Source organism: Pteropus vampyrus, unplaced genomic scaffold, assembly GCF_000151845.1.
Source record: "Pteropus vampyrus isolate Shadow unplaced genomic scaffold, Pvam_2.0 Scaffold54, whole genome shotgun sequence".
NCBI classification, from domain to species: domain Eukaryota; kingdom Metazoa; phylum Chordata; class Mammalia; order Chiroptera; family Pteropodidae; genus Pteropus; species Pteropus vampyrus.
Genome location: NW_011888835.1, coordinates 2605357 through 2619900, shown reverse-complemented (window position 1 = coordinate 2619900; position 14544 = coordinate 2605357). Strand labels below are relative to the sequence as shown.

General features: G+C 32.5%; 1 protein-coding gene across 1 annotated transcript in view; it reads left to right on the top strand.

The window, feature by feature from the left end:
- CSMD3 (CUB and Sushi multiple domains 3) overlaps positions 1–14544 on the top strand; it is a 1080109-nt gene that overhangs the window by 536276 nt on the left and 529289 nt on the right. Inside the window, 1 exon segment of the mRNA XM_011360386.2 lies at positions 6170–6273. Within this exon segment, the coding sequence (XP_011358688.1) occupies positions 6170–6273 (104 nt within the window).

Sequence of the window (14544 nt, the reverse complement as noted above, 5' to 3'; positions counted from 1 at the left end):
AAAACTTCCCTAATTTGAGGACAAAATCTACACATTCAAGAAGCTCAATGAATTCAAGTAAAATAAGCTTAAAGAGATCTATACCTAGGCAAATTATAGTCAGATTGTTGAAAGGTAAAAACAAAGAGAATCTTGAAAGCATCAAGAGAGAAGTTACTGATCATATACATGAAATCCTAAAAATATTAACAGCTGATTTCTAATTTAAAAAATGAAAGATAGAAAGCAGTAGGATGACATAAAGATTGAAAAAATAAAAATGTCAGGCAAGAATTCTATATCTGTCAAAAGTATCCTTCAAGAATGAAGAGAAATCAAAAAATTCCCAGATAAATAAAAGGTAAAATAACTCAAATATAAACCCTCACATCTATGATCAATTATTCGCAAAGATGCCAAGATTATTCAATGAGTAAAGAACAATTGCTTCAGCAAATGGTGCTTGAAAAATTGGATAACCACATGTAAAAGAATAAAATTGAATCTTTGCACTATATACAAAAATTAACTCAAAATAGGTCAAAGAGCTAAATTTAAGAGCTTAACTATAAATTCTAAGAACAAAACAATGGAAAATTTACATGACTTTTAATTTGGTAATGGTTTCTTAAATATGTCATCAAAACACAGACAACAAAATAAAAAAATTATAAATTGGAGTTCATTACATTAAAATATTTTGAGCATCAAAGGACACTATCACAGGAATGAAAAGGCAACCACACAATGGGAGAAAATATTTGCAAATTATATAGCCGATAAGGAATTAATATCTAAAATCTATAAAGAACTCAAACTCAGAAACAATAAAAGAAATAACCTAATATAAAAATAGATAAAAGAAGTTAGTAGGTAGTTCTCCAAAGAAGATAGACAAATGGCCAATAAGTACATGAATGAACACTCAATATCATTAATCATTAGAGAAATGCAGTCAAAACCACAACAAGATACTGCTTCACAGCTGTGAAGATAGCTGTAATAAAAACAAAACAGAATAACAGGTGGTGTTGATGTGGAGAAATTGGAACTCTCATGTATTGCTGGTGGGAATGTAAAACATTGCAGCAGGTCTGGAAAACAGTTTGGCAGTTTCTTAAAAAGATAAACATAGAATTAATATATATAACCCAGAAATCCTACTCTTAGATATATACCCAAAATAATTGTAAACAGAGATTTAGACAGATAATTGTACACCAGTCTTCATAGCAGCAGTGTTCACAATAGGCAAAAGATAGAAACACCCCAATTGTCCGTCAACAGAGTAATGGTTAAATAAAATAAGGTAAACACATACAATGGAATAATATTCAGCCGTAAAAAGAAATGAAGTTCTGATGCATGCTAAAATATGGATGAATGTCAAAGACCTTATGCTAAATGAGATAAACCAGTCACAGAAAGACAAATATTGTATGATTCCACAGACATAAAATATATAAATAGGCAAATTTTTAGAGACAGGAGGTAAGATAGTAGTTACCAGGGGCTGGAGAAAAGAGGGAAATGGTGGTTATTGCTTAATTGTAACAGAGTTTTGGTTTTGTGCAGTAAAAATTTTTTGGAAATAGTGGTGATAGTTGTACACATTGTAAATAGAATTAATGCCACTGAATTATATACCTAAAAGTGGTTAAAATTGCAATTTTTCTTTTCTATGTATTTTCCACAGTAAAAATAGTAAACAAAAATAGAGAACACACATTTAAATAATATTAGATATAGAAACAAGACAAAAGTGCAGACTCAGCATAGGCTAAAAGAAAGCAAATAACTATATGAAAGTCAGACAACTGATTTTGAAAACTTTCTCAGCTTTGAAATATTTCTACAAAAATTAAACTAACTTAAATTGACTCAAGAAAATAAGAGGCCTACAATATAAAATAAACAAGCAGTAAAAAGTCAACTACTCCTCCAAAAGAAGCTCAGATGTTTTTATAGGACAGTTTCACTTAACTTCCAAAAAATAGATTATTCTCAAACTTATAGAAGTTCTTTCATAATAGAAATGAAAGTGTACGTGTGTCAGCCTATTCGATGATACTAGTAAATTTTGATACTAAATCAGCAAGGAAAACTAAAGAAAACTTCCTTATTTTCATAAAGTATATCTACCTTAATAATATTCTTAATGGTGAAATATTAGAAACATTTCCTTTTAAATGAGATACAATTTAATGAGGCTAACTATCACCTACTCTAGTAAAAAATATGCCAGAGATCCAAAGCAGTTAAATAAAGAGTAAGGCTTAAGAGCAAGAGTTTAAATTGTTATTTACAAAAGACATACTTGTTATATAGAAAAATAAAAATAATTTACCAAAGTTTTAAAATAATATGAAAATCTAATCAAGTTGCCAAAATATATATAAGGAAAAATAAATTTCATTTCATATAAGAGCAAACAGTTGAAAATTTAAAGATACATACCATTTAAAATGACGACAGAAATTTTCAACATATGTATATGTCGAAGATATACTTATTTTACAGCAAAAATAATTAAGCCAGTTTGTGTCAGTTCAGGAATAGATAAACTAGAGAACAGAATCTAGAGCTGCAAAACCAACACCAGGATTCATATATAGAATCTTGATATATGTCAGAGTTTACCAGAGAAAGGAGGACTGTTAATTTAATTAAAATACTGAGACAATTGCTTGCTCATATTAGAATGAAAAAAAGAGTGATGCTGTGCTAGTTTTCTATTTTTGTGTAACAAATTGCCCAAAATTATCAGCATGAAAAAATAAAATGGTCGTCTCACAGTTTCCATGGGAAAAGAGTTTAGGCATGAGTTAGCCAAGTCCTCTTCTTAAGGTGTCGCCAGAATAAAATCGAGGTCTTGGTCAGGGCTTTGATCTCAATTGAGACTGTAAGACCAAGATCACTGATTGTTGGAAGAATTAAGTTACTGTGGATGTAGGACTGAGGTTCTCGTTATCTGAAGGCCACGCACTATTTTCCTTGCCACTTGAGCCTCTCCACAACACCACAGTGTGTTTCTTCAATGGCAAACAGGAGAGAACCTCTGCTGCTTTATTTTGTCTCTCACTTCTAGACCTTCTTTAAAGGACTTCCTTGAATTTGGTCAGGCGAGCTCAGGATAATCCCCCTTTTGTTTAACTTAAAGTCAACTGATTAGAAACCTTAATTACATCTATTAATCCATAATATCCCTTTATATTATCCATGCGATTTACCTAATTATGAGATTCCGACCTCATCATATTAATAGGTTTTGCCCACAATCAAGGGAAAGGAATTATATAGCCCTTCTACATGGTTAGGGAGGGATCTTGGGGGCCATCTTAGAATTCTACTTATTATACATCCCTACTTTATACATTCTGTAAAAGTCAATTCCCAAAGATTAAAATTTTGAAGAAAATATCTTTGTATCCTTGGGTCATAGGCCAAAAGTACTGCTTATAAAATAAGATTAACAAACCCAATTTTAGTAAAATTAATCATTTCTTCTTATCAGAATATTTAACAAAGCAAGTGAAAAAACAGGCTGCAAACTTAAAGATATCACAACACGTATAACATGTAATGGATTATTATCCAGAATATATAGAGCCAATCTTCTCAACTGATGCGACAGACTCAATGGTATATTATGAACAAGGAATTATTAATGAGTTATAGGTAGAACTAAAATATTGATCTTAGCTCTCTGTGAGGCACAGCAGGGCCTGAGCCAAAAAGTTTACATTGCAAGCAGCCTCATCGGCTCACTCACTGTGTCTATTTTTTATGTGTGCTATACTGGAAAATTGTTAGAAATCACTGATATAAAGTTCTTACAATCGATAACAAGAAGATAAGCTGTCCAGTGAAAAATAGCCAAAATACAAATAATCATGTCACAGAAAAGGAAACATAAATGGCAAATAAACATATAAAAAATAGCAGTAAATGAAAAAGACAAAAACTCACAGACACAATGATTTAGTCGTTACCAGAGGAAAACAAAGGCAGGAGGAGATAGATAAGGGTAAAGGGGGTCAAAATGTATGGTGACAGAAGGAGATTTGACTTTCAATGGTGAACACACTGAATGCAGCATACAGAAGATGTATTAAAGAATTGTATACTTGAAACCTATATAATTTTATTAACTAATGTCACCTCAATAGAATTAATAAAATAAAATTTAAAAATACAACTTAATTAAAATGGAGAAAATGCAAAAAAGATCTCTTTTTACATCCTTTAGATTAGAAATAATGAACTCTAATATGCACAAGTCGTGAGCATTTAAATTGGTAAATAATGTTGGAAAATTATAGGACGCATTATGAAGTTAAATTTTTGCTTTGTTATCATCCAGGAATTGTACTTTTAAATGTATAACCTAGAGATATATGTGTACATTTAAACTAGAAAATGTTTAATATTACTCATAACCGTGTTGCTCATTAGAGCAGAACAGGAGAAACAATCTAAATCTCCACAGATACGCAGTTATGAATTGAGAGTATTTATATTTAACTTAGTGTAGAACAGGGAAACAAATAATTTTAATTGCAGTTATGTAAAATGAATAATTAAATGTTTTCATATATTCTGTATTTATACTTTACCAATTGCTTTAATCAATGTTAATATAAAGTCATTTTTAAAAATAGGCAAATAATTTCTGTTATAAACCTTTGAAGAGCAGGGTATGAAATTGATAATTTTTAGAATTTCTTTTTATGATAGCAAAGTAACAAATAGTTATGATGATTATTAAAGAGATACCTTTTAAATTTCTTTTCTGATACTATTGGTCAGCTCAAATCTTAATTTTTTTTATCTTGTGGTGAATGCTTTGTTGTAAATTAAGTTTTGCTTAAGGAATCATTGTATACAAGACAATATTTATGTATTTTCTTCCCATACTGATTCTTAATTATATTATTCTTAATATTATGTTATGTTCCTAATTTAAGAATTGCACTTTAATTAGATATGGCTATTTGCATAGGATCATAAACAGTGTTTGAATTCATGAGCATGTTTTATTAAGAAATAATACTAAATTATTCACATGGTGTAACATGTCTTCCAAAGTATTTTGCCTTGTATTCTAAGCCAGACACTTTGGGGGCTTGTCTCTCTAGTGCAGCTCCCAGGGTTTGGGGTGCTGGATGTGGGACACCAACCTCTTGCTCCAGTGAGAGAAGTGCCTGTCTGCTGAGACACCTCCTTACTGTATGTTGCTATAGTATGGCGGGTTATTTTCAGGGACCTGTCTCTCTGCCTTTCCCGCCATCTTGATGTGGTCCTTTTATCCTTTGTTGTGGAGAACACCAGATTATCTAGATTTCAGATTATTTTCAAAGGGAAATGATCCATATGTAGCCGTAAATTTGATGTATCTGTGGGAGGAGATGCGTTCAGGATCTTCATATGCTGCCATCTTGGACTCCGCCCCCAAAATCTTTAAATCTGGTCATCTAGATTCAAATTTAACTCTAACATTTTTTTTAAGCTCTACTATTTAATGGAAATAGCATACTGTGTTTTTCTGTGTTAGCTTTATAAAAGGTATATGCAAATGTATGGAAAACCACCCTCCACCTACATTTACTTTTTATAAAGCCTTCCCAAAGTAGATTTGCATTAATCATGCTACAAATACTTCAAATAAGAGTATTCTATAAACAGAAGTCATGCCGTTTCATTGAAAAATTATTATAGAAGGTACAATGCAGCAAATAAAAATTGCATGGTAATTATAGTGGTTGAACTTTAGGAATAGTCTGGCATGATCTGCTGTCATGGCGTGGAATTCCATTTATCTGTATATTTATATCTATATCTATCTAATCTATATATATCTGTATCTCTCTCTCTATATATGTCTGATGTGCATTTGAAATGTTTTTCTGCCATTGCTTTCTTTTTGTTTTCATTATATAATGCTATATATTTGATAATGTTTGTTTGTTTGTTTGTTTGTTTAGGCGAGGCACCTTGGTTGACCTCACAGATTGCAAGGACCTTGTCAGTTTACAATCTCTTATTTTTTTATTTTTTATGCCTATAGCTCTTGTTCTTTCTAGGTGGTCTCCCAGGCCCGACCCTGCTTAGCTTCTGAGATCAGACGGGATCGGGCTTGTTCAGGGTAGCATGGTTGTAGACAGTAATGTTTGTTTTTGTTTATTGCTAGGTTATCCAGATAAATTTCGAAGAATTTGATCTGGAAATTGGCTACGATACTTTGACAATTGGTGATGGGGGTGAAGTTGGAGACCCCAGGACCGTGCTCCAAGTGTAAGTTCTCAACATTTTGTTCTTGACATTGCCTATCAAGTTTTTATGAAATTTTACCCTTATTATTATTTTTTTATTGCTCTCCCACTACCACCAACAGAAGAAGCATACTACTTTAGTTATTTTCATTAGCCTACATATATTATATAATATTAGTCATTTTTCAGTAATTCTTAAGGTACTTGATGCAAACACAACCTCTTAGAATCTATTGCCAGACGGGAGCCCTTTGGAAGTGGAGGCCTAGAGTGAAATGGCAGAGTGGTCAATTGGACCTTATTTTGGAAAACACCCTTGACACCACAAAGTTTAAAAACAGACTGAAAAGAATATGTACAAAATTGATCCCAGAGACTCACACTGGTACTAAAGACTGGTTAGTCCTGCTCACTTATCCGTGGCAAAATCATCCCTAGCTATCAAGTTCTGAAGTTTGAGAGTTTATCAGCAGTTTTTGAAACTTGAAGTATTTAGCAAAGAAACATTAAATATTTAGCAATGAACCTCAGTTACCTCAGAATCGTGAAAGTTAAAATAGACCAGATGTGGTTCTCAATGTAAGCTAAAAGAACGAACAGATATTGAAAAACTTATTTATTGCCAGGTCTGCGGGCTATTCATTCCAATTATCAACCTCTGATAATGGCGTAAAGAAATATTTCAGGGAGAGTATATTGCTTTCCCTGCTAAAAGCCTCAAAAACCTTAGGGTACACTTTCTCTCAGAATTCCTTTCATAACTTTTGATTTGCAATTCAGGCTTTATCAACTCAATATTTCTCAAAATGGGGTCTTTTTTGTCACAATTACCGAGTGCACTTTTGAAAATGTAGATTTCTGGACCCCGTATTTGCCTTATTGAATCAGTATGTCTGGGATTTGGACCCCAAAATCTGCATTTTAATAGACTCACCAGGCGATCTTTTTGCACACCAAAGTTTGAAAACTACTGATATAAATGTTTTAAAAATTATTTTCAGCATAAACAACACCTGGATATCATGTAGTTATCATGTAGATATGTCTTATTGTGTAAATTGACTAAATACAAGCTAATTATTTTTATTCCTTTCTCTTCACTTTTTTCATTTTCTTTGCTTTTTAATTTTATAAGAAGGTCTCCTATAATAAAGCCAAGGGTTTACCTTATGTGTACTTTATAGGCCACAACATTATTCCCTCTTATTGCTTATCTTTCTGGGGAAAAAAAAAAAAAACCTAAAAAAATGAAACGAAAGAAAAACGTTATCCTTTTTACTTGTCTTCATGCACACTTGACCTTAGTTCGACCACTTTTTCTCCCCTAAACATGCATATCATTGATCTCTACAACTTTGCTGTCTGTCTCTGAGCTCACTACAACTCCATTTTGCGCTTTGTAGGTAGGTGGATGAAAGGATCAGTATTTAACATGTTCTGTGTGTTTGACTGTGCTGTTCAAATTATTTGTAACACCTTCTTTCCCTGTCTCCACCCTTAAAGAGGCAGGCTCAGCATTTTTTATCAGGATGATGGGCCTGGTAGGTATTTTACTATATTAGACTAATACCTTTCAGAAATATTCTATAGTTCTTCCTCCTAGATTTTCTTGTGGTTTTATACATGATCGCTTAGATTTCATTCTACCATAATACTGCATTAAAAATTGGCAACTACAGAGTTAAACTGATCAGGAGACATATTTTTTTTCTTGTTTTAGAAGTACAAGGTTTTAAAGAATTGAAAATTACATATAAAAAATCTGAAGTTGTGGTTGCTTTTGAAAAACTGGCAGCACTAGGCCTGTATTATCACATAGCACAAAATTGGCTAGAACTATCTTCTTGCCCTCTTTAGAGAGTGTTCTCCATGGCCACTAATTGTTTGTACTTGTATTGTTTTGTACTTAAGCTCCTAAGAGTCTTTGCATTGCTTGCCTGGGCCTGTAGCCATTAATGTATATGACACAATGTAGAATTTGGTTTTATTCTTAAATTTGCTGTTTATTATTTTTCAAATAAAAACTGTATTGGTTCTTTTATCTGACTGACACTCTATAAAAGTGGAAGTTTCGTGAACATTAATTATATATAGAAAATTTGGTGAAAATCCTCACACATTTTGAGACCTATCTTTCTACACGTTAGAGCACATCGTATATATTTCAGAAATGAAACTATAAAATCTGTGTGTAATGGAATGTATCTTTTACACTTCCCTTTCTTAATGATGAAAACCTATATACCAACAAACACCATGGGCTAATAAAAGAAGGGGATGTATCTGTAGCAACCAGGTGATATTTTTAGAGATTGTAGATCACAGCATAAAAAGCACTTAGAGAATTGACCAATCGAAAAGCCCTTCACCCCTAGTATTAGAATTATTAAGAACAACAACAAAAATCTCTTTTTACTGCTCTTTTCTTTGCCTTGCACCCCTCTTGCCCTCTTACACTCACCCCACCCCCCAACACACACACACACTCATACATGCTCACGATAATTTTAAGTTCCTCGAGGGCAGGGACTATCTTTATTCACCTGGAATTATCCAAATACATAACAGACACCCCTGTGTTACCACTGTTAGATGTTGTATAAATTATAATGGGAGAAGAAAAATTATATCAAGATTGTATGCATGTCAACAGAAAGGTCATCTCTGCAGACATTGGCAAGGATATGCCATGAGCTGCAGAGAGCTGTGCAGAACTACCTGGGTATCTTTGTCCATTTGGGCTACTAAAACAAAAATGCCATAGACTGAATGCCTTATAAACAACAAAAACTTATTTCTCACAGTTCTAGAGGCTGGACATCCAAGATAACAGTGCTGGCAGATTTGGTGTCCATAGAGAACCTACTTTTTGGTTCATAAATGGCCATCTTTTTACTGTGTCCTCATACAGCAGAAGCAGATCTCTCTGGGACCTCTTTTATAAGGTTACCAATCACCTCTAAAGTCTCCTCTTCCAAATATCCTAACATTGGGGATTAGGTTTCAACATAAGAATATTTGGGTGGTCACATTTAGTCTCTAGTACTGAGGACTTCAGCAACATTCACTGATGTCACATCCAGGTTAAACAAAGGCACAACAGCAATTATCTCATTGTCTGGACAAGATTTGATGTGTAGTTATTCACAAGTTATGACTTGCTGTTGCACAATAATAAATATATGCTCTTGGATCTTAAGACTTATCTTAGGCCACAATATGAAAATAATCTCTGACATTTTGATTACCAGCAACAAATTATTAAAAATAGGGGATTGTTTACTTTTATGGTTCTTCCATTATTCCTTCATTGTAATTACGGCTACATCTTTCTATTGTGAAAACATTGATGATTTTAGTAAAAGAAGAGGATAAAAGTTTACTACTATTTTGCTTTTGTTTGCTTTTTGTGTATTTATTTTTATATATTGAATTTCCTAAAATAAACTAAAAAAGAAAATTAAGTTGATGTTTTTCTCTTTTTAATCAGGAATATTTGTACAATGGTAGACATTTCAAAAGTAGAAGAAAAAATTGGAAGAAAATATAGAAAGGGTAGCTAAATAAACTAGATTTCCTCCCACAAATGATATATATTGTAAGCATAGTATTTTGTTAGAGTGCTAAATATATAAAATGAAGTATCTATAGTTGAACATAAAATGTATATACTAGAGTCTTGAACTTCAAATTATCTTTCCTAAAATTGTTTATGTAGAAAACTATTTGTATATGTAATAAGAACCATGGCAAACACACACATTATGCTTTTGAATTAGACGATCAATTAAAACTTCTAAAGCTTAAGTTTACAAATGAAGTAAAAGTTAGTTATTGACTATTCAGTTATCCAGTTCAACTAACATTTATGTAGATCCATCATTCCAAAATACTTTATAGATTTTTATTTTTAAATATCGTTCCTGTAATATGTTGACCACTTTCTTTTTTACCTTTTAATTTTTTCCACATTACTAAAGTATAATTGACAAATAAAGTTGTAAGATATTTAACATATAAATATTGTAATTTGATAAACATACACAATGTAAAAGGGTTGCCCCCATTGAGTTAATTAACACATCCATCACCTCATATTACATCCTCAGACTTTATTCATATCTTATAACTGAAAGTTCGTACTCTTTTACTAGCCCCGGCCTGTTTTCCCACTTCCCAGCACTGGTACCTGACAACTACTTTTCTAGTCTCTGTTTCTATGAGTTCAACTTCTTTTTTTTTTTTTTTTTAATTTAGATTGCACATATTAATGATGCCATGTGCTGTTTGTCTTTCTCTGTCTGGCTTATTTCACTTAGCATAATACCCTCCATGTTCCTTCTATCCATGTTGTTGCAAATGACGCGACAAAATTTTCCTTTTTTAAGGCTGAATAATACTCCTCTGTGTGTGTGTGTGTGTGTGTGTATCAATCACATTTTCTTGATCCATTCATCCGTTGAAGGATACTTAGGTTGTTTTTGTACCTTGGCTGTTGTAAATAATGCTTCAATTAAGATGAAAGTACAAATATCTCTTTGAGATAATGGCTCTGTTTCCTTTGAATACATACCCAGAAGTGGGATTTCTGGATCATATGGTAGTTCTATTTTAAATTTCTTGAGGAACCTCCATACTGTGTTATAGTGACTGTATCAGTTTACAGCCCACCAACAGTGTATAAGGGTTTCTTTTTTTTTCACATCTTCACAAGCATTGGTTATTTCTTATCTTTTTGAAACTAGTCATCCTGTCAGATGTGAGGTGAAACTACTTTCTGATGTTATTTCAGGAGTTCTTTTAAATCTAAATTTTTGCAGCCATCATCATACTTTGTGAATTTTATATATCCAAAATGGTTGTATAAATCACCCTTGATAGCACTGTATTAGAAGAAAGAATATTAAATGAATTTTCATAAAAGGCAAAAGTCACATATTTGTATGCTACATAAAAATAATATGTTGGGATGTAGGACTATGGTTATTATCTCTAATGAATATACCCATATACCTAGCATGTTTATAAAGAAAATCAAGCATTAAGTCTAATAGAAATTTAATAGATCCTGTCCTTTATTTCATACTATATTTGAGTGCTTGATGAAGATTTCTGAGTATACCTATTTAGGATTTTTACTCTTTTATTCTAGCTTCAAGGGTCTAACTAGAAAGATTAAAATGCATTCGGAACATTGAGTTTACTCTGCCTATTATTAAACATATTAAATATATTTTTTTTAAGTTTATGGATTATACATTCAAAAAGTGTATTAAAAACATTTTAAAACTATATGAAGACTCATTTGAGAGTCCTTTGGGAATGATCTAAGACTCTCTCCCCTGTGGCCCATAAGCATCCTTAACTGTCAGGGAGTTGAATGCAAAACTGACAAAGCAGATAGATTCTGTAGTTTAAGTCCAAACAAAAGTCACTGAGAGGATGTCCAGAGGAATTATTCATTGAGGCTGCATGCAAAGAATGGGATTTTAAGTGAGATATTTAGTGCTAAGAAGATATAATTGAAAATAAAATCACCTACTAATCCAGTAAATCCTTTTCATAAAATGTAGAAAAGAATGAATCACTTTTACCATGGAATAAGGAACAAGACTGATCTGCATCATAAGCAATCTGATAGATTGCAAAAAGATAAAAATCTCACCCATTTATATAGACGGAAACAATTCATTACATATGTGTTAATTATCTTTATCAAAAGAAACAAACAAACAAACTTCTCCTATTTTATAACAGCAGAAAGTTATATTCTGGATCCAAGCACCTAGACTTTTACCTCTCACAGAAACAGGATAACAGAATATCATCTGTCTCCATGTCCATATTTCAAAGAGGTTGCTGTAAGGTCTCCAAGAAAGACATTCTTGAGGTCCAGAAATGGTAAGGGGTTTATTTAGCTTTTAAAACATTTATATACGTCTGAAAGAAACAGAGAAAGCAAGTGTTTTCTAAAGGATATGCTAAAGAGAAGTGTGTGTGGGCGGGGAGAGCTCTCTTTCCCTTTGGTACTAGGAAAAAATTGAAATTTATTTATTTTTGAGTTGTATTTGCAATTATAATTTTTTTGTGACTATTATATAATAAAGTTACAATTTTCTCATTATCTCTATTGCTGTTTCTACTTTCCTCTGGGCAGTTTGGAATCATATAAATATACAGCAAGTCCTTGCTAAAATATGAAGCAAAGCAATTATTAGGAATACAATAGAATCAATTAAAACATTCAGTCCAATATTAGCCTTGGAGGAATAACCTTTAAATATATTATATCAATGGTGAATGGTTAAAGCAGATTCTTGATTAGCAATGGTCAAAAATTCTCTTTCATCATACATAGTTTTACAAACTATTGTGATGTTTATGTTGCTTACACTCTTAAATTATTAACTTCTTGAGTATTATTTTGTGGTTTCTTATGAAATCTTACCCAGTCTAAGCAAATGGAATAGCTTCACCCTAGAGCCCGAATCTAAATTTTTATTTATTTTTACTTTTACTTTTTAAAATTTTATATTTTTATTTTTTCCAATTATTGTTGACATAAAATATTATATTAGTTTCAGGTGTACAACAGTGATTAGACATTTATATAACTTATGAAGTGATCACCCTGATAAATCCAGTACACATTTGATAGCATACATAGTTATACAATGCCATTGACTATATTCTCCATGCTACACTCTGCATCTTCATCACTATTTTGTATCTGCCAATTTGTACCTCTTAATCCCTTCCCCCATTCATCTCTCCCCACCCCCAACCTGATAACAATCAAAATGCTCTCTATATCTATGAGCTTATTTTTGTTGTTTGTTTGTTTGTTTATCCTAGTCTCTAGATTCCAAATATGACCTTTGTCTTTCTCTGTCTGACTTACTTTACTCAGCACAATGGACCCTCTAGGTCCATTCATGTTGTTGCAGATGGCAAGATTTTGTTCTTTTTTATGGCTGAGTAATATTCATGTGTGTGTGTGTGTGTGTGTGTGTGTGTGTGTGTGTCTGTGTGTGTGTGTGTGTACCACCTCTTCTTTATCCATTCATCCACTGATGGACACCCAGGTTTCCTCCATATCTTGGCTACTGTAAATAATGCTTCAATGAACATAGGGATTTGCATGTCCCTTCAAAGTAATGTTTTATGTTTCTTCAGATAAATACCCAGAAGTGAGATAACTTGGCCTTCTTTGTTTCTTGTTATACCCTTTGTTTTAGAGTTTATTTTGTCTGGTATAAGTATTGCTACCCCAGATTTTTTACTTGTTTGTTGCCATTTTCATGAAACATCTTTTTTCATCCCTTTATTTTCAGTCTGTGTGTGTCTTTTGACCTGAAGTGAGTCTCTTGTAGGCAGCATATGTAAGGGTCTTATTATACATTCAGCTACCCTATCTTCTGATTGGAACATTTAATCCATTTACATTTAAAGTAATCGTTGCTAGATATGTAGCCATTTTATTATTCATTGTTTTTATCTTTTTTTTTTCTTCTTCTTCTTCTTAAGTCTCTCTAACATTTCCTATAATATCAAATTGGTGATGATGCATTCCTTTAGCTTTTTCTTGTTTGAGAAGATTTTTATCTGTCATTTGAGTCTAAATGAGAGTTTTGCCAGGTAAAGTAATCTTGGTTGATAGGTCCTTGCTTTTCCCCACTTTGAATATTTCATGCCAAGCCCTTTGGCCTGTAAAGTTGTTCAGAAATCAGCTGACAGTCTTATGGAGCTCTCTTGTAGGGAACTAACTGCTTTTCTCTTGCCGCTTTTAAGATTCTCTCTTTGTCCTTAACCTTTGGCATTTTAATTATGATATGTCCCGGTGTGGGCCTCATTAGGTTCATCTTGTTTGGGACTCTCTGTGCTTCCTGGGGTTGTATATAAATTTCCTTCACCACATTAGGGGCATTTTCAGTCATTTTTTTCTTAAAATGGGTTATCAATACCTTGGTTTCTCTCTTCTCCTTCTGGTATACTTGATATTGTTCCAGACGCACCTTAAACTATCCTTGTTTTTTTTGGATTCTTTTTTCTTGTTGCTGTTCAGATGGGTATTTTCTGCTGCCTTATCTTCTAAATCACTGATTGAGTATTCCACTTCATCTAATCTATTGTTAATTCCCCCTAAGATATTCTTCATTTCAGTTATTATAGTCTTCATTTCTGACATTCTTTTTCATGTTTTCTCTCTATTTTTATTTTTCTATCTCTTTGTTAAAGTTGTTACTGAGCTCATCTACTCCTCCCTTAAGTTCGGTTAGCATCCTTAAACTAG